This window comes from Alosa alosa, chromosome 10 (genome assembly GCF_017589495.1).
Source record: "Alosa alosa isolate M-15738 ecotype Scorff River chromosome 10, AALO_Geno_1.1, whole genome shotgun sequence".
NCBI lineage: Eukaryota > Metazoa > Chordata > Actinopteri > Clupeiformes > Clupeidae > Alosa > Alosa alosa.
In genome coordinates this window covers 400,154-424,323 of record NC_063198.1, presented here as the reverse complement: position 1 = coordinate 424,323, position 24,170 = coordinate 400,154, and the positions used below count along the sequence as shown (strand labels likewise).

The following is a 24,170-nucleotide window of genomic DNA, read 5'->3' as shown; positions in this document are numbered from 1 at the left end:
ATTAATCACAGAGTATGTAATTAATTAGATAAAAAAATTTAATCGATTGACAGCCCTAGTTTTTTGTAATCGTAATATGATCTTAATCGGCTTATGGCAACTGGAATAAGGTGTTTACATGACTCATATGGAATCAGAATATTGTAATTATTCTGATAATAGAAATATGGCATGTATGAAAACATGTCAATGTAAGAAAGGGAGCAGGTAACTTACCAGTATGCTCTTCCACAGCAGCAGTAACACCTTCTTCATTGGGAAGTGTGGAGCATGACCACTGCAAAACTTAGTCACCATGCCAAAGAGCACTACTGACATTGGTTCATTGTTGTAGAGAGTTGAGCCTATAACATGGGAGTGCACACATGCAAAGCCTTCTGATTACTTTCATTGGCAATCAACCATTTAATCTAAGGTTGCCGAATTTTAACAGGATTTAGCACATGCAAAACAGCCCCTACCTAGTTCAGTTTTAAAAGTCTCTCTAGCAGCTTTCCACTCTGGACTGTCCATTGGGTCCTCCTGGTGGATGGTTTCCACCATGAGATACATGATGTTGAGTAGGATCCTGTAGAACAACAAAAAGTAGGATACCAGTTTAAGTTTCACCGGCAAGCTGCAGTTGCCCTGATTTACAGCTAACACATTTACAATCAGTATGTTACCATGCACAGTTTAGCTAAGCTACACTTATACACGGGTTTCCTATTTACCAACAAAACTAGATGCGCGCGCAGCTGTGGGGCAGAAGACGCTTGGTGGCCGGCCACAACGTTATAAACTTAACCTAATAGTTTTGCTGCTGTAATAATAATAATAATAGTAATAATAACATCTAATTTCAGAGTTTGTCGTTCATTTGCAATATTAATATAACATCGTCTTTTGGCGTTTTTGGCCAAGACATGCATTCCGTTAGGGATATTGAACAGATTGAACATTCTCTAACCATTGTGATTTCGAATTGGTACAGTAGATCATTGGTCATAGTGACAATTTATGTTGTGTAAGGCCTAACTTATGCCATTTATCCAGGAAAGCTAACAGCTTTCTATTAGGATCTAGTTTGTGTCCTTTTTAAAAAGTGGGTCCCCAGAAAAAAGTTTGGGAAACACTGGCGTAGATCATCTAGATGCTCCCCTCCCTGTTCATACACATCAAAACAGTCCATATTAGCTTGATTAGCTTGCTCGCTAGCGAACTCTGCATCATCAGTGTAACTAGTTAAATAGTTGACATTACTTGTTGCAAATGATACAAATTTTACCCACTTCAAGACTGTGGCCAAAGTACTAAACTGTCTCCATATATCTGAAGACTGTCTACTACAGACTTTAACATCACGATTACAGTATCGGTATTATCGCGGAATTGTTGAAATATGCTGAAAATGTTTCAAAGCCAACAAATGATGTTGATGTTGACATAACTCATAATTGGCCTGTCCTCCATGTACAGTAACAGCAAACTGAGAGTAAACAGAATAACATTTATATAGCATGGTGTTTCGTCATAAAAGTGCTGTGGCTCCTTTAAAGGTGCAATATGTAAGAACGGCCACTAGTGTTTAAAATGGGTATTGTAGCCCATAATCAAAACATTCAAGAGCGTTTGCGTTCCGATCTTTTGTGCATTGGTCTTAGAAGTAGTCGAAAGGACTCCTAACTCACTCCCAGTTCTCCCAGACTTAGGTACTTCTTTTATCACAAAAAATCTGTGAATACGGGCCCTGGAATGCTTCTTGATTAATATAACTGAACGAAAGGCAGCCAACAAGTGCTCAACATGTTTAGAAACTCGTTCAAGACTGTTGGAAAACCATTTCCAGTGTCTAAGTTAATATAGTATGGTTGAGAGAGTGTGATGTGTGAAATTATGTCATCACATCAAATGTTGACTATTTTGAAGAGCCTAAAAATGTACATTAAGCTTTGTTTACATGTTTCTGTTTACTACATGAAACCATGAGTGTTATTTCATAGTTTTCAGTTTTGATCAACTATATAAAAACAGTAAGAATGAATAACTAGGTGTCCAAACGTTTGACTATGTACACACACACACACACCTGAGGTCTGTGCTGTCTGCCAGAGAGATTGCTGGTTTTCTCACTGCACTGCTGCATGCAGCACTGTTACTGTCAAGGGAGTGATAACAATGAGTAAGATTCATAGTGTTCATACAAGGAAAAACATTCAATCAATTCATCGAAATTCTTTATAAAAAAATATTTTTACATCAGAAAATCATTTACAGCACTGTCTTAACCAAGACCCTCTCCTTACTCAATCTCCATGTTCAGCAGCTCCACCAGGGCCGAGAACGTGCCCACCTCCAGCAAGAGGAATGCATTGTAACGCATCCAGTGTTGCACTTCTGCTTCAGATGAGCACTCTGCAAAAGTGCCTGAGCAAATAAAAAGCAAGGAAAGCATTGATGACCACAAAAGTAATAAATAACTTCATCCTTGAGTTGTTGCTCTTAAAAGGTGCTCCAAGCAATTTCACACGGTTTCTAAGCTAAAGCATTTTTGTCACATACAGCAAACATCACCCACCATCCGCTAGCTGCCTGTGCCCTGAATACACCAAAAAAAAAAAAAGTGGTCTCTGTGGGCAACCCAGGCTCCAAAAACAGTAAAAAAAATAACCTGCTCCAGCCTGGACCATGAGATGCGCGTTTAGGAGAGTTTAAATTACATGGGAAGGAGGGGGAGGGAGTAGCGAGCTAGCTCTCTGTTTTGTTTGAACGTCAACAGAAGTGACATTACCTAGCATCTCTTAGAGCACCTTTAAATGCAACTTCTCCACCCCCAGACTAGGACACACATTCTTACTTGACTGCATTAAGCTTTGCATTTCCACACATCTGCACAGAGAAATGAAAAGCCAAATCATAACACCACAAGCTTAATAAACATTTTTTAAAAAAAAAACACGTTCCTGCAATTTATAGACAGATTCTGTGTATCTGCATAATGCATATTGTCGGGTAGCTGTGGGCAGTAGTCTGCAGATCAACTTGCAACTCAAGAGGCATTGCCGCTAATACTTAAATGGCTTGGTGTGTTCTGGCACTTAAGGCGAGACACTAGAGGTGAATAGGTTAAAAATGTTAACTAGCAGATATCACTATGAAACTTCCCCAGTTGATTACTTACAATAACATAAGAAAAAATTTATTACAAGTTTTCTGTAATTTAATGTTTACAAATTAGGCATTATCTAATTAAATATGCGCTAATTTGCATACATTTTAAAACACGAAACCTGAGCATTAGATACAGCCAAGTTCAAAATGATTTTTTCATTGTGTTCACATATTAGATGGAAAAACATTACAGAGGGATTTATGGATATCTACATTTGTTATCCTGTAAATCAGAATATGCGGTCAATAGCCTCAAAAAAAACAAATCAGGTTTTGCCATGTTTTTAGGCATAAAATGTCATATAAATCAGGCTAGGAATGATACATCAACAAACCCCTCTATAAAAATCTCCTAAATATAGTTAGGCTTAAGATTAGAAAATGTGATGTATGTAAGTGCTTCTGAAGTGGAGATTTCATGCTCAGAGTGAGAGAGGAAACTCATTTTGAGAAAACAGCCTTGAAACAGCCAATAAAATTCTGTTCTCAGCCTAGACTCGCCTTTGAACTTCTGCGATTGGTTGCAGATACAAAGAAAGTGTCCATATTTGGATCACATATCGTCATGCAGGAGAAACAGAGCTTTACAACGGTACTACACATGCTATGATTCGGATCACGGTCGCGGTAGTGAATGCAAGGTTAGAATGCTAACATTTGGTAAATTTAGGAGAAATATACAGGCGCGAGTAAAAACAGTGTAATGAAATAAGCACCTAAATGTGTAAATCAAAGTTTTTTGTTGTAGTAATGTGAAAAAATATATGCTAAGGTAGCAAACTAGCCCAAAATCTCAAAATTGGCCAGTGCTTGAAAAAACGATTTTTTCACCTGCCGTGTCTCGCCTTAAGGAGGATATCTAAATATCACTGACATTTCTTATTCCTGTCAGTTGTACTATGTCCAAAACCTCTGTGCGTGTCTGTCTCTGTGCGTGTCTGTCTCTGTGCGTGTCTGTCTCTGTGCGTGTCTGTCTCTGTGCGTGTCTGTCTCTGTGCGTGTCTGTCTCTGTGCGTGTCTGTCTCTGTGCGTGTCTGTCTCTGTGCGTGTCTGTCTCTGGTGAGAAGGGCACGCGAAGTGACAATAGTGCATAGCTTCCACGGAGTATGAAATGGCCCAAAACCAGAGATTTACAAAGAAAACAAACTATAAAATCACTAAAAAATTTGTTGTGGCCAAAAATATCATATGCATGATAAAAAATAAGTGAATATAAAAAAGAAGTGTCGTCTTCTCCTATTTCTCCTTAAGTGTGAGGGGCCCGTTGCACTGTTTGGCAGCATGCTTCAGCATGGCCCTCCTCTCCTCCTAAGCAATCTACATGAGTTTTCTTTTCTTTCTTTTTTTTCTCTGTGCCTGAAGTTCAGACATTTCTGAAGATTTCAGGCCTATTGGACATGAAGACATAGTAGGCATAGTATTAGAATAAAGATGATAAGTTTGAATATTTGTTGAACCAAACTAGGTGAAACTTGCTTGAGACACACACTATTTTAGACAAACATTATATAAAATAGGGTAGACTAGACTAATTTGTAAAATCGATTTGAAATGTTTTAACTTCCTATGGAATGGGCATTTTTGTGTCTAGACCAGGTCTTGTGAAGCCGTGTGCAAAAGTAGATCAAAATAAAATGAAAAATGAGTCATTTAGACCATTATTTGCTAAGGTATGCCCATGCGTTTTGTAAAATGCCCAATGGAAACTCCCCATAGGACTTTTGGTTACCCAAAATGCATACTGACAATAAAAGCCTTACTGTGTGGTTTCTGGACTATTTGGATTGTTTGTCAGAGGTTCTGATGGAATGACTACACTATGGAATAATTACAGAAATGTCTTGGCATTTTCTTTGTTGGTTCAGTGGGTGTGGATAAGATGGATTATACATCTGCACAACAAATATTGGATAAAACAATGGATAAAAATATGGATTCCTGTGACTATTTCAATACCCAATTTGCTGCATCCATCTTATTGATAAGGATACACACTGCAGCTAGAAGGTAGGGAAGCACCGGAGGGGGAGGAGGGCAATTTGATACAATTTAATTGAGACATAGTAAGATTAATCTGACAATGTAAAGCACTATACAGATTGTACATGAAAAAGGTTGTCATATATGGATTCCCAGTGTCCAAGCTTTCAAATGGTGTATAACATTACTATGCTAAATAGCAATATGGTGCAATTGATTTATAATGTTGGGGGAGAGGGGAGTGGGTGTGTTGTGGAGGGCACACGGTTTCATAACAAGTGTTATCCTGCAGCCTAGGTTACTTACAGATTGTGGCATTGTGCTAGTTGGTTTGTTTAACCAACCAACAGTGGTGGAGGAAGTACTGAAACTCAGTACTTAAGTAAAAGTACAAATACACAGAGAAATATTTACTTTAGTAAAAGTAAAAGTACCACAATGACAACCCTACTTAAGTAAAAGTAAAAAGTACCTGCTTTTAAATGTACTTTAAGTATTTGCATAATGATTTATATACTATATTCTAAAACGAAAAAATCAGTATGGGCTGTGGCATTTTAATTAAGCTAGTTTTAGGTTATACTTTACTAGATAGTTTTAAGCTAATGCAATTGTGCTTACCATCTGTGGCCCAGTTTACATTCTGACCTACAATTCTAGAGATTGTAATTCTGGTTATCTAACTAGGGTGATCTGCTGAGTAATATCAGTCAGCAAAACACGAGCCTGAAGTTTAACGGGTAGACAAGGGAAACGCCGGGTGGATCGTAATCCCAATTATGCTGATTGAACAGAAAAGTTGCTGAGAAAGGAGTCTTTATGATTAGGTTCAGACGATAGACATTGAATGAACGCCACATTACTACCCCCAATTGTAGGCTATGCATCTTTATTTGATCACACACAATTAAGGAATATTTCCTAATCTGGAAAATGTTACGCTTTTTTTTCGCCACCGGTTCATTAATAGTCTACCATTCATTTGTGCCGCAAATGATCAGACGGTGACAGAAGCATGGGCATAGCCTGTAACTTCGCTGATCCGCATGGATAGCAATCTCATCGGAGAGGAGGCCCTAACGCTGCAGATAACAGACAGAGAAAGGCACAGAACACAGTTGCATGTACAGTGTAGCCATGGGTCTGGTGAATATAGCCTACCAATGCAGATGGCTACAAGCTCACGCTTTGCCTGGTCTAGACTAGAAGCTTATGTTTCTAAGAATGCACGTAGCGCTCCAGAATCTTTGGTAGCAACCCTGCCCCCTGGTAAAACAAACGTGTTTGTCAGAGAGAAAAAAAAAAACTGATCATAAAATGTATTGTAAAAAGGAACGATGGTGTTGCGGAGTAAAAGCACAGATAATTGCTGTAAAATGTAACGAAGTAAAAGTCAAAAGTATGCACTATAAATTTTACTTAAGTAAAGTACAAATACGTGGAAAATTTACTTAAGTACAGTAACGAAGTATTTGTACTTCGTTACATTCCACCACTGCCAACCAATAAAGTTGTGTTGTGTGAATAGTGTTTACACTATTACCCTATAGGCACAGGCTACTTCAGATCAGGTCACTGAACGTTTCTTAAAGACATGTCTCTGAGCAAGATCAGTATAGCAAAGGCTAATGTGAATAATTAAAGAGTTAAACGTTTTGCACAGCCCAGTTTAGGAGACATTTAAGTCTTTAGGTCATTCACATTAGCCTTTGCTATACTGATAAGGTCTGTGTATTTGCTTCACCTTTTGCCGATCTAGACCAAGTACAGCACGTAACCTATTCATCAAATTAACTCGTTGTGTCTATATTTCTGTCTCATATCGCTAACTTTAACAACATTAAAACAAAACCGCTAATCTCAACGTCTTTTGCTAACAGAAGTTGAAAGTTTCAACTAGCCCACCTGTGACATCTCTAGGCACCTCTCCTCGCCGTGCTCACATTCCAGCTGACATTTCAGACGATCTAGGCCTATCTGCGCCACAAAAGGAGGCTATACCTGCGCCGAAGCGCTCTGTTCACGCTTGCCTCTGCAGCAACAAGCTTCCACTGATGTTTAGTAAACGCACATAGCCTAACATTCGTTGCTGAAATTTATCTCTGGCAACACCAAGATGTGTTTATGTCTGCACAATAGTAAACTCAGCTCACGCTGACCCCCTAAATATTTTCTCATCGGTTCTGCACAAACCACGTAAGTCAGTCATTTTGGATTCCAAACGGCGAATTTCGCCGAAAGGTGAGTAGTTTGCATGCCTGCGGAGTGTCTGTGTGTGTGTGTCTGTCTGTGTGTGTCTATATGCACATACCCTGTGCGATGTAGAGTATCGCTCTGGCAATTTTCAGTCTTTTCTCACGGGCTGTGACCTCTAGTCCATCCAATAGGCGCATGGCATGTGCTCGGTGATGAGCAGAGTCTAACTCTGTCCAGCACTTATCTGTTACTGACAGATATAGGGTGACACAAACATTAAGAATCACATTCGTAAAACAAAAATAAACGATGACAGAACAAAATCATGGTTACCATGTTCCACAAAGGTCTGTGTTCTAAAACAGACATTCAATAACATGTTATCTATTTATCATAAAGATTTTTACCATGAGTTCTGAAGTCTTCTTCAAAGCATTTTCTGTTCAATATAAACTCGGGTCCCTCTGTATAACTATATATCTCTGAAAGAAATTAGCATACTTAGATAAGCATAATGAAAGGTGAAATTATTACTAATCAGTTCAATCATGAGTTTACCAAATATGAACTGAAGGCATTCAACACCCACACACAATAAAAAAAAACTCACCGGAAAGTTCAGATGCCCACTTGTCTGTGTCCGCATATTCAAATTCCAGATCCGGAGACTCCGAGAAGCCCTGATGAAAAACATTATCATATCCATGGATATTCTTTAGTACATGGTTAAAAAATGACTTATCTGAACTATAATTTGACAACTTCTTAGCACAATTTTATATCAAGGTCTTCTTTTTCAAGAAAGTGCACCAAAGGTAATGTGAACAATCAATATATGTCACTTGCTAAGGCTATTAATGATAAGTAGCGAAATAATGTTACTTAGCAGCATTTCCTCTAGAAAATATTTGTGCCAGTCTGCGTGATTATGTCAGTCATTGGTATTATCGCAGTATTTTTCAAATGTGCTCCCTGTGCCTATCAGCTATGCTGTTGTTTGTGTGCAGGGTATATGCAGGAATTATAGAGATGAATTTACTACCTCCACAATATTATTAAGTCATCTATTAAGACTTTTTTGCATTTGAATATGCTTCCATAGGCCATTGAATGCTGGGTACAAAAATACCACATTTTCAAAAAATGAGGCAGAACACCATCACAATTTTTTGATATGTTAAGAACAAATATCTAATCTTTCCAAAAAATAATTTTCAAAAAAAATGTTAGATGTTGGTAGATGCTTTTTTTGCTTTAGCATGCCAAAAATGCCACAAAATGAGTTTTCAAGCTTTAATACCTTCCATACCGTTCACCACATAGGGACTAGTCTAGAGGAATACGACTGGATTCAGGGAAAAGTAGGGCGGGGGGAATGTCTCTGATTTCGAACAGAGCTTTTTTCAATAGCCAATCGCGGAGAGGTGGCAGACCTTGTGAGTATGCACATGTACTGGGTGTTTCATGAAAATACCGCGACAGCGAACTAACAACCAAAACGATGGTGTTTAGTTTGCCTTTGTAGCCATCTCTGGTTAGCCTTTGTTTAGGCAAATGAGACATAACTTCTGCAGACGTTTAAAGCTGTTGTTACGAACTTCAATGTCTTCAAAAATCGACTCTAAACATGCTTCAATTACGTTGGTATCGGCAGCTATTTCGCACTGGTTTCAGTATGGACTTTTGCCCATGAACACAACGGAAGTGAGATCAGTGGTCTGAAAGTAGCTGTTTTCCGGTTGTGAAGGTTTTGGCCCAGAAGTTCGTTCAGCATGACTGGGTACTCAGATTACATAGGGACAGTTTTTTTACACAATATAGAGAGCATACATTGGAAGGTCTGTATTCAATATCATGGTTCTAGCTTTAACATTAAGCTTTAGTTGAGTAAAATTATCAAGCAAATTCAAGCACCACAAATACTATGATATACCCAAGCCACACCCTTGGAAATCCATATTCCACAAGTCATTGTAGCATATTTTAAGCCTAGAAAGTTTAAATGAGCTAGCTTAAAACACTTTTCTAGTTATAGCAATTTGAAAATGGCTCTTCAAAAAACGCTGCTTAAAAAGCATCTGAAAATGCATGGTGTGTGTGGAGGGGGTAGTTGCTAAAACATGTTTTTGTGACAAAACTGTTGGGAGTAGAGAGCTAATATTTGGGACTATAACTATTAAGAAGTGTGTGAACATCCTTGATTTTTTTCAGCCAAATCTGTGACTGTCGAGTGGGGAGATTCGTACATTTGGCATGGAATGACCCTTAGGAGAAGTGTGCAGTCATGTCGCAGCTATATACAGTACTCTCCAGAATTATTGGCACCTCTTGGCAAGTTAACTAAAACCGGTATAAAAAAGAATCTGTTGGTGATTTATTGTAATCTCACAATGGAAAAAATCCATGGGCGTTTGTTTTGGTTCATTGACCTGATGAATGATCCAATCATGACTAAGTTTTAGTGTCTTGGCAGAGATTGACAGATTTCCTTTGAAAATGTTCAGGTTTTTTTGGTGTTCATGATCATGATGCACCTTAATTAGGTTCCCAAGGCCTTTGGGAATAAAAACAGCCCCACAATAGCACAGCCCCTACACCATAATTATCATTAGGCATGGGGTTCTTTTCAGTACAGCCATTCTTCTATGTACGCCAAACACAGCTAAAGTGTTTCTAGCCAAAGAGCGCAATTTTCATTTCGTTTGACAATAGACCACACTTCCAGACAAAGTCACTGTACCATTCAGTCACTCCTGCTGTTAACATTGGTAATTAAATGACTGGACAGGCTTTTACCTGGCATGCCCTCTAAATAATCTATTAGCAGTGAGGTCACTTTCGAAGTTTTTTTTGGGGGACTTGGTGACTCCAAGATGATACCTTTGTCTGTAACTCTCCAACAGTGGTTCCTATGGAATTTTTTGCCTATCTTACCATCCTCCATACTGTACGTGGGGGCAAGATCATTAATCATTGTTTTTTAACTGTAAATAAAGGGATACTTCAACAAAGTACCTAGTTTTCATAGACATTCTCTGACTTACAAATGTCAACAAACTTTCTTTTTATTTAAATTGAGTGTTTTTAGTATATTTTAGTGTATTTAGAGGGGGCAGCCGTGGCCTACTGGTTAGCGCTTCGGACTTGTAACCGGAGGGTTGCCGGTTCGAACCCCGACCAGTAGGCACGGCTGAAGTGCCCTTGAGCAAGGCACCTAACCCCTCACTGCTCCCCGCCGCTGTTGTTGCAGGCAGCTCACTGCGCCCGGATTAGTGTGTGCTTCACCTCACTGTGTGTTCACTGTGTGCTGAGTGTGTTTCACTAATTCACGGATTGGGATAAATGCAGAGACCAAATTTCCCTCACGGGATCAAAAGAGTATATTTATACTATATTCTCTTGTCTTTCCGATGTTGAAAAATGACTAGAGGATTTAGCCTGTGTGACTTTATTTCTTTATTGAAAAAGAAAGTCATAAACTACTTCTGAAAGTTCACAGACACTCTGATTTACTTAAATAAGTTGAGATTAGACAGAAAAAAATGCTTCTGTTTTGTATATAAGATTTTTCAGGGGTGCCAAGAATTGTGAGCAACGTGTTTTCATTGTAAAAATGTATTTTTTTATGAGATTTTCCTTTTTCTCAAAATAATTTTGCTTCCCTTCAAGGTTGGATGTTTCCTATTTTTTTCATTGTGAGATTACAATAAATCTTTTTATTGTCAACTTTTTAGTCAAAACTTTAGTCAACTTTAGCACAGGTGCCAATAATTCTGGAGGGTCCTGTACTAGTGACTGTGGAGCAATACCATCACAATAGAACACAAAAACTGCTCCAACAACAAGCTGTTTTAAAAGTAGGCTAAAGACGCACCTCTTCTCCCTCGCCTATGCCTAGGTCTTTCCATCCCAACATTCCTTAGAGCTCTCCCCTCCCTCGTCTATGCAAACACTTTTCTGGTTTTAGGGATATGTTTTTTATGGATTTTATGGTCTAATTATTAAACATGTTTGTCAGGCCTTAGCTTTTATTGACATACACATTTAAAACTCTATTTTTGTACTTTTTTTTTTTTTGTACATTTTTAGAGTATAAATGCACCTTCCTATTTTTGCCTGTGAAGCACTTTGAATTGCCCTGGTACGAAAATGTGCTATATAAATAAATCTTGCCTTGCCTTACAATGGTAAACGCTCTGTCTGTGACTTATTTTGTCTGTGTTTGTTATTTTTTCTGTAACTGAAGATCAGTTTAGGAGAAGGCAACAGTGAATAATTTAGTCTTGAGGCGTGACTTAAAAATGGTGGCAGTTGGGGCATATTTAATATCAGTAGGGAGTTCATTCCACAGTAGGAGCCCGTTGCACAAAAGTAGGATAAGGGATTCAGCCAGGATATCTTGGTTATCCTGGCTCAATTTATCAAGTTGCACAAAAGCGGGATAGGGGGCAGTAGGATATGCTGTGGTATAAGTTACCATGGAGATTTATTCTGTGGAGCTAGCCTGCTCCAGACCAGGCTAAATTCCAGGATCTATTTAATCTCATTCCTTATCTCAGTCAGCAGTCACCACAAACGGAAACCAATAGTTAACTTATTCCACGCCCCACTACACATTGTTATCACATTTAACTAGACCCACTGTCATTATTTAAACGTTTGTGATAATTAATTTCAATAATTTTGGATAAATGATGATTTTTAGATGATTTTGCAATCATTAGATAATTTACAGTTTCCCATAGACTACAAGGCTATATATACAATGACAGAATATTAGTGCCACAGAGAAAAATATTTTTTTGTTACATTGTGTTTGTTAAATATTTGCGTTGACATTGCCAGTGGTATTTTATTATGTAAATGCTTGTTAGAATGTGAGTATATTTTTACCGGCCGCGGAATGACCGCAAGTGCCTGTAATTATTATTAGGCTTGCAGTTATTTGCTAGATCGTTAGTATGGCCTATTGTTTGACACTTGCAGCAGTTAATGTGGCAGCAGCTGCCTAAACTATAGGCTACTGCCACTATGTATGCGACTATGCTGTCTTACATGCATTCCATTCTTCCTAGCCCCAAAAGTGTAGCCTACCTTCTTCTTCAGTGTTTCCTCTACGTTTATTTCAGCATGGCGGCCCGCCACGGTTTAATTAATACCCCCACGGTTTCAGAATCAGGGCAGACGCACAATGTAGTTGCAGTTGCTTTTTTAAATAATCCTGCCGAAGTATCCTCCCCTGCTGGCTGCCACTCACATTGCAATTTAACAATAAGTAGCCTTATTCTAGTCAGAGGCTATTATGGCCCGTCCAGTTTCACTTACAAGGATACAAAGAAGTTTATCGTCACATGCATATAGTTACTGGAAGTAAGAAATGCAGTGAAATTATGTCTGGTGTCAGCCTATTTGTGCAAAGTCGGGGTAAAAAGTGCAGTAGAACAGGGGTTTAGTAGATTAAGTGGCAAGGGCTGCATAAGAAAGGTGGGGGAGGATTGGAATTGGGGGGGGGGGGCACCAACAAGGAGCACCCAAGAGCAACAGGGGCAAGGGAAAAACTCCCTTACCAAGGAAGAAACCTTGGGCAGATCCACGGCTCAAGGGGCTAACCCAACTGCCAGGGGCCTTGGTGTGTGTGTTGGGGGGATGACAGGGGAGATGGGATAGTGTGCTGTGTATGTGGGGAGAGGGCAGTGTGCAATATGTGTGTTGGAGAAGCTTCCTCATGAGACAATGTGCTGTGTATTGGGGGGGGGTGGACAGTGTGCTGTAAGTATGTTGGGGATGTGTGTTGGAGAAGCTTCCTGATGAAATAATGTGCTGTGTAGGTAGGGGAGGGGGGGGGCAGTGTACTGCAAGTATGGTGAAGGGACTTACTATTGCAAGCAGAGTACTGTATGATGTATGTGAGTGATGAAGATGTGTGTGTGAGCGGGAGGGGAGTGTAGCAGTGACTGTGTGTGTGTGTGTGTGTGTGTGTGTGTGTGTGTGTGTGTGGGTAGGTGGGGGCAGTGTGCTGTAAGTATGTAGTGGATGTGTGTTGGAGAAGATCCTGAAGACAATGTGCTGTGTATGTAGGGGGGGGGGCAGTGTGCAGCAAGTAGAGGAGGCTTACTGTAGCAAGCAGTGTGCTGTACGTTTGTGAGGTGATGACAGTGATGATGTAAGTGTGTGTGTGTTTTTTGTGTGTGTGTTGGGGATGGGGGCGGGGTGGGTGGGGTGGCAGAAAGGCTAGGCAATCAAGGACATGGGTAGATGGAGGAGAAATCAAAAATAATAAATAAAAAGTTCTATGGAGATGTGCAAAAGTTGGAGAAAGTCAGATATATGTGCGTGTCTGTGTGTGTGTGTTTTGGCGTGTGATGAAATAAGAAAATAAATAAAAGGTCTATAGCATATGGTGAGGGATATATTGTATTATATATTGTATTGATGTAGCCTATTTAAAACATTAACTTATTAACTTTCTTCTCAGTGTTTCCTCTTCATTTAGCGGTGCCACTGCTTCAGAATTAGGGGAGACGCAAAATATTGTCCGGAAGCATAGTAGGCTAAACGCCCTCCACTGGCTGCTGAAAATTGCAGTTTAACAATAAACACCAATTCTAATCCGAGGAACCTGTCTAGTTTTATTCCATAAATATATTGTTTTTTATAGACGTTAGTGGCATGCGGCATCAAGAGCTTCCATGTGCTACGCATGTTTGTCAACATCTCAAAAACTACAATTTTTACACAACTTGGTAGAAAGGTGTAGCACAGGCTAAGGAAAACCCATTCATTTCTGAAGCTGATCATATTGAAAGTATTTCCCATATCGTAGCCTATTAGCTCGCTCGCAACAACAGCAAAAATGAAACTGGAGAGTGATGTCTCCGCAAAGACACCAGTGTTACATTAGATGCGCACTCAATCACGAATCGACGCAGTAAAAATGCAACGACTGGTAGTAACGAAGGTAAATGGCAAAACCTGGCCAAAAACATTCTGTATGCACTTGCGGTGATGGCCTAGTAGGCTAAATGTGAATTGCGGACTATAAAGTAAAGGAGATTTGCACCAAATAAAGGCAGTGTTGTGGATTGTGTTTCTAAACATGTTGGCACAAAACTTAATTTCTCTTATAAACGAAGTAAGCTAAGCGTTTCTCTATTGTCGTAAACTACCGGTATGTTCAAGTGACATGTGGTTTAATGCATGGGTTAACGTGACGTGAGTCAGACAGAAGATGGGCCTGTCTTTAGTTCCTGAATCATGTCCCTCTCAAGTCACGTTAGGCTAAATGGTGTGATTAGCTAGAACTAGAATAAAAAATTAAAAAAAACATCCCGGGAGTGACACCCAACCCCCAGTTTTTTCATACTAGCCTTGTAACCTTTTTTTTCGGAGGGGGGCCTCTTTACTACCCTGTCTTACATGCGTTTCTTTCTTACTCCCCCCAAAACTGTAGCCTTCCTTCTTCTTCATTACCAACATCTTTTCTGAAGCTGTAGCCTACATAGCTCTGGTCATAAATAACTTTGAAACGTTTCTGCCAGAAGGTCGCGACAGAAGAAATATGGGCCGTCAAATAGTTTGTTGTTATTTGCCATGCTGCCCAATTGTCGTCAAATATTGATTGATATTCAACAGCAACGTCGAAAGTATGATTGCTAAAGCAGCCAAAACACTACCTCTCTTCTCCGCCCGTCGCTCCTTCCCCTTTTTTCTACCTGGCCCCTATCTCGCATGGGTGGCTCATAGTTATAGGACTGTGGCCCGTCACACAGGTGTTTTCATTGTTTAGAATCTCCTCTGAGTCTGTGTCACATACACCATTCATTAACCTTGACCTGTTTACCCTCTGTTACCTCACTTCCGGCCAGTGGTTTATAGAGGCGGAATTAATTTTCTCACAATATGTTGTTTCTGGCGTAGTTGTCATTTTTTTCTGTCTGAGAATCTAGTTCCTTTATCGTTTATCTACACTATGCTTTACAGGAGTTTCCAACCTGCAAGATGCTCTTTAAGGAGATAGAGAGCCATCAAAATGAGTAGGCCTAAGAAGTAACATTAGGTTAGAGCTGAAAGACCAGCTGAGGGAGGAGTGGGCTTAAGGCTTCTACACACTCGCCGTTCCCGACCTGTAGCGCGACAATGTGACGTCACAGGAGCGCCGTAACCATTTATACTCACGCGTGCTGGTCGTGACACTAGTTGCAATATTCTCCTGAACAGAGGTGTCGCTGTTGTGAAAAGGCTATTGCTACCTACGATACACAGTAGACGAAGCTGTCAGAAGCATTGGCGTCAATGGCAGTAAAAAACACTAGCTAGCCTCCGTGATGGTACTTCAGACTTTGGTTACTGCTATTCACAACTACCATCATTACCATCTAGTTTCCAAGGTGTGTGCAGATAGATAGATAGATGGATATATAGATATACTTTAGTCATCCCGAGGGAAATTTTAATAATTAAAAATTTTAGTAAGCTGGCTAGCTAGATAGCAGCTAGCTAAGTTTGTGTAATTTCCTATTTCCTAAGTGGAAAGTATAAGTATTTATAAGTATACTCTTTTGATCCCTTGAGGGAAATTTGGTCTCTGCATTTATCCCAATCAGTGAATTAGTGAAACACACTCAGCACACAGTGAACACACAGTGAGGTGAAGCACACACTAATCCCAGCGCAGTGAGCTACCTGCTACAACAGCGGCGCTCGGGGAGCAGTGAAGGGTTAGGTGCCTTGCTCAAGGGCACTTCAGCCGTTCCTACTGGTTGGGGTTCGAACCGGCAACCCTCCGGTTACAAGTCCAAAACGCTAACCAGTATGCCACGGCTGCCCAGATTTTGTTCAGGTCTTAGTAGATATCCGTTCGTTGAAAATAAATCTTTTGTATTCTTTCCTCTTAATTCCATGTGTTGCGACTCTCGCTGGTAACTTTGTTAACTTATCCAGCAAACTATTAAAAATTCACGCCTGTAACAAAACGGTCCTCCGAACTGCAACTCTCAAACTCGAACTAGTCCATCTTCCGGTTTACGGTTTGTCGCGCTCAGCTGAAAAAAATAGAGTGGTGCGCCAAAGATTGTTAAGGCGGAGCAAGATATTTCATCAGGAGCCACTTCCGGGAACCCGGATCGCACGAGGGGGGGGGTCAAAATCCCCCTTTATGCAGAGCAGAGGCAGCAACTCCTCCATTGAAGTCTATGGCCATAGCTCAGAATTTCACTATATGCCAAGATCTTGGTTTTATAGAGTTAGGAATGTGAATTTTGGGCACGTTTTCATGATCCTCAAACACTTCTGAACCTTTCAGGTAAATTTTTAGAGCATTGCAGTCTGGAGAAAATCGACCTTATATCAGGTGTGCACCAGTTATTTATGCTGCTGCTGCTGCATTTTTTTGGTTGCAACGTACACTCATCAATACGACAGGATTCGATCCCCATTTTGCGCCCATAGACATGAACTACGACCAAGTATCTTGCTCCGCCTTAACAATCTTTGGGTGCGCTACCGTGCGCTACCCGGCCAAAATCATGGCGCGCCAGAGAGATACACGTCATTTTGACGTCACATTGTCGCGCTACCGATCGGGAACGTCGAGTAGTACGCTTTAATCAACTTGTTTGACATTTCTTGTGACAGATCTTGCAGATCTATTATTTGGGTTATTTTGGGAAGTAATGCACAGCAGGGCTATCTGTGAGGGTGATGTGACAAATAAATTACATTGTGGTTGTCGTCAGTTTTGCTTGCCTAAAACAAAAACTCACTACACTCTTCTACTTGGACCCCTAATTAGGGGTTTGCACGGATGTCACGTTCTGGCCGGTAACCATGGTAACCCAGCACGCGCAGCCATATTGGCGATACTCGGGTGAATGAAGTACAATGGAGTATTATGCCAAAGATTCTATAGTTAACTAAGATGAATCATAAGACGATTCACCAATGGAACGAAATGGCACTAGTTCCAGACTCCTAAATAGGCGTGTCAAAACAAACTTTTCTCTGAATAAGCAATAATAATATATACATATAATGTTGTATACTACAGTCATTGTTTGTGTGTGATGCCAATGAAACACTCTTTCGGACACGGAATGAATATTTTAATTTTGCCCCGTTAACCGAGCTAGCTAGCTAGCTAACGTTAGCACAGTAAATGGAAAGTGAATGGGAATGTTCGCTAGCTAGCTAGCAGCTAAGAACTTTGGTTAAACTTATATATTGTTGCAAACAAACCTGAAGTAACATATGTTCAGCAACTTTGTGGTAGTCTACTAGTTCTAGCAAAAAATATGTTAGGTTAGTTTATCAACCATCTCTGAGTTTAGAGCCTCTGAGAACAGGTGGCTGTGCACCAGAGCTTTGAGAATACAGTGACAGATCACGAACAAAGCTATTTTTGTCTTTATTTGTTTCGTTGGAAAATACAATTTCAATGTCGGAATGTTAGGGAGATACGTGGCTTCTAGAAAATGGGTTCAAAACTTACATCGCTGAATGTAGGGCTAAGGGATTGGTCATATTCCGTGAAAATTTTCGTTTCTCCCATAGGAATACATAGACACTGGACTGCCCTACAAAGGCAAAAGGCAGTAACTGACATATAATCAATATTTGCTACCAAAGGCAGAGTATGATAACTGTACTTGTATGTCAAAGAACAAAGCCAAAGAACAGTAACTACAGTTGTAGCTCTCTGCCATGGTTGCTTGTATGGTTTTGGGAGTTACGGTGAACACAACCCTCTATTTAAAAAAAAAAAAAGTCAAATTGAGTATAGATATTTATCCACATGATAAAGGAAGTCTTTAATATCCCAAAAATGACATTAACTCATTTTCGACCAAAAATGCAGTTACTGCCTTTTGGCTTTGTAGGGCAGTGGACCTCCCGCTAGACTCCTAAATGGGCGTGACAGCTTCGAATCCCACGTGCCAGAATTTACCCTCTTATGAATTGTCTCACTTTATCAACCTTCTCTGATTATGCACTTTGGATATCTTACGTGATTGTAGCCGTGTCTAAACAACAGAAAAGCTCATCAAAATGCGTCTAAGATGCAAAGGCATATAGGACAGGACTTGGACCACAAGAAAATGTGCGATGTTTCGATAAATTACAGTTTATTGGCAGCGCAGATCCATACGAGTTGGGTGAGGGAGACGAAGTACCAAGTTCAACCACAAGCGCCCCCCTTCCTCTGATAACTTCTGGCATTATTCTCCTTTCTCCCTGGTTTTTTAATACCTTTTGGAAGTCGATACCTACACCAGATGTTTTTCTCAGTCTGACCTATTGGTACAACCTAAAACACGGCAACAACTAACCATTTTCCTTGACGATGTTAGGGATTTGCTTCAGTGCCTAATGCTTTCTAATGAGGCGAGTATCTCCAATATGGCAACGTCCAAATCTGATGACACGCCGTGCAAACCCCTAATAATAATCAAAGCAAAAACAATAGGGTTCCAGCAGGTGCGCTTGGGGGCATGGCTAGGAGAGTTTGTAAAGTTTGAGAACCCGAGTTAATGTCACTGAATTCGCCAGTAAGTCACGTAACGTTCATCACTGTTTAAAAATCAAACTTTCCGATATTATTTTCTTTATAACGTTATCGTAATTAGGTTCAGACATCGTAACATTTAAGTTAACGTTAATCAAAGTTCTCATGTGATGACCATGTTCACACCCTTTAACGCACCTTCTTCAGTGAGAAGAGGTTAACGGATGCAAGTTAAGTAATGTTGACACTAACGTTAACGAGATCATCCCTAAATTGGTATCAATCTGGCGTTAGTTATCCACCTTATAAAATAGACTGAGATTATCCCCACAATGTACATTAACATAATCGAGGAATACTTGCTATCAAAGGAATATAGACAGGATAGTCCTTTATAACGTTACTAGCGTAAACTATGCCATCATACGTTCGCTATGCTAAAAGCTCCCCATGCTAGCTTAGGTTGAACCAAACTTAAAATTACCTCCGAGTCCTTTCTCTGGTTGCGGACGCAGTCGACACGGCCTTTGTTTGTTAACATCGTCCTTTGTCTATTATTCATAATGCCACTGATATTCCCGCAATTACCACCGCCGTCCATTTTTTCAAGACGAAGTATGTTAGACAGCATATGAAGATGTCTTATTTCTAAAATTGTTGCAGTGACCCGTAGCAATTGCAACAGGCCAAATAAAACATCCGGTGTCTTATGAGACGTCAGTTCCGTTCTGTTCCGTTTTTCTTCTTCTTCTTGTTTGGTGTTTTCAGAGAATGTCTAATAAGGGGAGAACCGGGGAGAACTGCCACTCTCGGAAAACTTCCGGTTTCTGAACTGGTTGCAGTTCCTTTTGTGGTTCCACATGAGGGCGCTCGTCCACGAGTGCAGAATGCATGGAGGTCTATGGAGCTGTACCCCTCAAAATCCACTTTTCTCGGGATATAATTTTTTTCAAGTAATTTGAATATTGTATTCGAAAGGGGAGGCAAAGAAAATACACTTGGTGGAGTATTATATTTTTAAAGTCACTTAATTGTTCTAAAAAGCCTTTCAAACGTGTCAATGATGTCGCTCATTAGCACAATGCTAGCGTGTTTTGGGCAACAATGACCCAAACTGTAAGAAATCAAAAGGACATAAGTACTCGTTCATTCAACTTTTGACCTATAACCCATGTTGAAGTTATACAAACTACAATCAAATCTGAGATTTGTCAACGACAATCAGGTGAAAGACACAAATTTAGCCGTCTAGCTCCATTGACTCCCATTCATTCTGCACTCATGGCAATCGCCCCCAGTGGAAATCTGGTGGAACTGCAACCAAAATTCGGTACAATGGGACTTAATACGGAGTGGCCAGGCTCTCCGTAGACAGGCTCTGGTGTTTTACTGCAGCCGGAATCTTCTTCTTCTTCTTCTTCTTCTTCTTCCTTAAATTTAATGGCGGTTGGCATACCAACTTGGTGCATTACCGCCACCAACTGTTTGGGGTGTGGAGCTTCAATGCGGAGTTAGACGCCTGTATTTATTCGTGTAAACAAAAAAACAAACAAAAACAAAAACAAAAAAAAACAAAAAAAAAAGAATGGGGGTGTAATCTTAAATTCTATTGAAAAGACCTGTTTCCTTTAAATACCGCATGAGAGCTGGCCATGCTGATGGTTTAACTGAAGAAAAAGAAAGCAAACCCTCTACTGTTAAATGTGTGTACCCTAATCCTTTGATGTCTTCTAGTAGTGTGGTTCTCTCTGTGTTGTATGCTTCACACTCTAGCAATACATGTTCTACAGTCTCGTTCTTGTCACAGTGAGTGCAGAGTCCTGTTGTGTGTTTCCCTAAACGACTGAGATTGTGATTGAGATATGTATGCCCAATTCTTAGTCTTGTGACCACCGCTTCTCCCCTTCGCTTCCAACCACCCTGCCTCCTTGTAATTACTTGTTTCTGTACTTTATATAAAAAACGACCTTTGGTCTCCTTTTCCCACTGTGCTTGCCATAGTTTGTTGACCTCTGTTTTAATGACACTTTTAATTTCTGTTTTACTCAATGGGACTGTCCATTGCAACTCTGACTTAAGAGCCCTTTTAGCCAAGCGGTCAACTACTTCATTGCCTTCTATGTCAACATGAGATGGGACCCACAAAAAACACACTGTTATATTACAACTTTGGAGTCTACAGACTATGAAAGATCTTAAAAACCAAGTCTGGCCTACAAACAGATTTGCAATTTGTAATACTTGTTAAAGATGCCATTGAGTCTGAGCAGATAATATATTGATTAGACCCAACCTCCTCTATCCACGTAAGAGCTAGTAAAATAGCTAAAAGTTCCACAGTGTAAACCACTAAATGGTCTGATGTTCTTTTAAATATTGATTTCTGAAAATGTGGTATATACACTGCTGCTTTCTTTCCTGTATCTGGATCTTTTGAACCATCTGTAAATATTTGAATACTGCTATTATACTTGAGACCTAAGTATTGTTGCACCAGATCGTTCATCCCACCATATTCCCTGCAGTGTTTTGACATCTTTGCTATTTCAAAATCTACTGCTGGCAAGGGAAATATCCAAGGGGGAATGACGGGTAATGCCACTGTACAGCTGTGACTTAATTTTAAAAGACCCAGTTTCTCAGCTTGACTGTTTCCCACCCATCCAAAACTGCTAAATTGTTTCCTTCCATGTTCCCAGCTAGAGTTCAACACAGGTTTGGTCGGATGATCCTGCTTATGCCCCTGCAGATTCACCCAATACACCATGGCAAGCTGTAGACGTCTCATAGATAAAGGCATCTCCCCACCCTCCACCTGGAGAGCTGGGATTGAAGAAGTCTTGACTGCACCACAACACAGACGAAGGGCTTGTGCCTGAACCAAGTCAAGCTTTTGCAAGTGGGATTTTGCAGCTGAACTAAATACAATACATGCATAATCCAATGTAGATCTGACTATGGCAGTATAAATATGTTTAAGAGAGTTCATGCTAGCACCCCAACCACTTCCTACCAAGCATCTTATAACATTGACTGCCTTCTTGCACTTGGTGACAGTTTTCTGAATATTATCTCTAAATGTTAGTTTATGGTCCATCCACACACCTAAAAACCTTATATTTTGAACCTGCTTAACTAATTGCCCATAAGGGTTATTGCGCTTCTTAGAAAAACAAATAACCTGTGTCTTGTCCACAGAAAACCGGAAACCCCACCTGTTTCCCCACTTCTCAACAATGCTGACTGCTGCCTGTAGCTTTTTCCCAACAAATACTTCATTACGCCCACTCACCCACAATGCCCCATCATCTGCATATAAAGACCTCCCAAGTCTAGCATCAACCTCTGAAAAAACCTTGTTAATCATGATATTAAATAAAATAGGACTGCATACACTCCCTTGCGGTACCCCATTTTCTATAGAGTAAATCCTGGAGTGGGATAGCCCAACTCTTACCTCTATAGTCCTGTCCTTCAAAAAATTCATAATCCAGTTGAACATTCTTCCACCAATACCCATGGATTCTAATTTAATAAGAAGACCCTCTTTCCATAGCATATCATACGCCTTCTCCACATCAAAGACAACAGCAGCTACCAGTTCCTTTTTAGCCTGAGCCTTCCTAATTTCATCCTCTAAACATAGCACAGGATCCATCGTCGACCTCCCTCTACGGAAACCACTCTGCTGAGGTATAAGCAAGTTCCTGCTCTCTAATATGTAAGTTAACCTGTCAGTGACTGTGATGGTCGCCATAGCGGCCACACACCGAACGCACTAACGCTCCCTTTTTCATTAAATCGTCTGTTGATTTTTCATAATTATTTGCTCACACATCTTGATGTTTACATGTCTACATTCACGCACCCTCTACGTTTAGCAACACTACGTGGCAACCAAGTAAAAACGCAACACATAGACTTTTGATTTCATACAACATACAGACTTTATTGCTTAGTTCAATAGTATGTGATTGTGTGGTTGAGTGCACGCAACTTATCAATTGTGTTCTGTTGTTAATTAGCTTAAGTTTGTTATTTAATGCATTTTGTTGATTTACCATGTATCATGTTTGTGGCGTTCCTGTTTTGAGTGCGGCCGACTCCGGGAGCTGTGTGCGTCATGGTATTTGGTCCGGGCGGACTTCCTGACTGTCAAGACGGAGCGGCAAGTTCCGCTGGTTTAAATTATCTATGGCCACCTCCATTTCACTACTTTGCCATGGGGAAGGAGAAGCCTTTTAAAGTTTTATTGACTGGAGCTTTCTGGTTGGATTCTTTTGTGTTTATGCCCAGATGTCTTTGTGTGGTTTATTTATTGCTAGCATTATGTGTGGTTATCTTTTTGAATGTTTTGGTAATGTCTGAAAGTTAATTGATTTTGTGGTGTTCCCCTTTTAGTTATTCATGGTCTGTCCAGTCTGTATTTAAGTTTCCCTTTGTCTCCTTTTGTTAGTTCTTGCTGTGTGTTCATGTCGGAGGTTTGCGTCGGGCGATAATGTTTATTTTGTTTGGATACCCTTATTTTGGGCACAGAAATGTATTTAAAAAAGAAATTTATTGATTTTTGGTAATAAAACCATTTTTGCGCAATTTGCAATCCTGGCTCCCTGTGTCGACTGCTCGATCCCTCACAGTGACCATACGCTCCATTATTTTACATAAGTTAGATGTTAATGCGATAGGTCTATAGCTAGTTGTTTCACTTTTGTCTTTTCCAGGTTTCCCAATTGGAATAACAACAGCGTGTTTCCAAGCTGATGGCAATACCCCTGACTCCCACACCTTATTATATAATTGCAGAATCACTAATTGCGCTTGAGAAGTTTTCAACCATTTTGTAACATATCTCATCCTTACCAGGTGACGTTGCTCTGACTCCTGCCAATGCTCTTTTTAGTTCAAAAAAAGAAAAGGAAACATTTAGTGTTCCATCAAAATTGTCCTTTACCATTAAAATGTTAGAGTGTGCTCTCATTATCACATCTCTACCTTTCTTAGCTTCAGGTGTCAGATTTGTAGAGCTATGGACTTTAACAAATGTTTTTGCCAGAGCCTCCGCCTTATCCTTATTTGTTATCATAATTTCATTATTATATTTGATAGCTGGTAATGTATACTACCTCCTAATACCACCCATCCTTCTTATCATACCCCAGATTTGGCTAATATGTGTTTCTCTCCCAATGTTATTGCAGAACTGCTGCCAGTAACTCCGCTTAGCCTTTCTAATAGCTCGTCTAACTTCTGCTTGTGACTTTTTATATTCTATTAGGTCATTAAAGGAAAATTATCTTTTAACTTTTCTAAAAGCTCTGTTTCTTGCCTTAATAGCATTATTGCA

The 24,170-nt window shown here is 40.0% G+C and overlaps 1 protein-coding gene across 3 annotated transcripts in view; it reads right to left on the bottom strand.

Annotated features, from left to right (window-relative positions):
- The window catches only part of LOC125301692 (striatin-interacting protein 1 homolog), a 66,683-nt gene extending 47,081 nt beyond the window's left edge, over positions 1 to 19,602 (bottom strand). The window contains exons 1-8 of one of the 3 annotated variants that reach the window (XM_048254383.1): positions 19,311 to 19,602; positions 7,937 to 8,006; positions 7,734 to 7,808; positions 7,442 to 7,570; positions 2,286 to 2,406; positions 2,069 to 2,137; positions 462 to 568; positions 217 to 344 (exon numbers count right to left, since the gene is read on the bottom strand). In XM_048254383.1, the coding sequence (XP_048110340.1) occupies positions 217 to 344; positions 462 to 568; positions 2,069 to 2,137; positions 2,286 to 2,406; positions 7,442 to 7,570; positions 7,734 to 7,808; positions 7,937 to 8,006; positions 19,311 to 19,457 (846 nt within the window). In that variant the 5' untranslated portion in view covers positions 19,458 to 19,602. Of the gene's footprint in view, positions 1 to 216; positions 345 to 461; positions 569 to 2,068; positions 2,138 to 2,285; positions 2,407 to 7,441; positions 7,577 to 7,733; positions 7,809 to 7,936; positions 8,007 to 19,310 lie in introns of all 3 variants that reach the window. The other 2 variants (XM_048254380.1, XM_048254381.1) reach the window with 2 other exon arrangements.
- Positions 19,603 to 24,170: the final 4,568 nt, after the last annotated feature.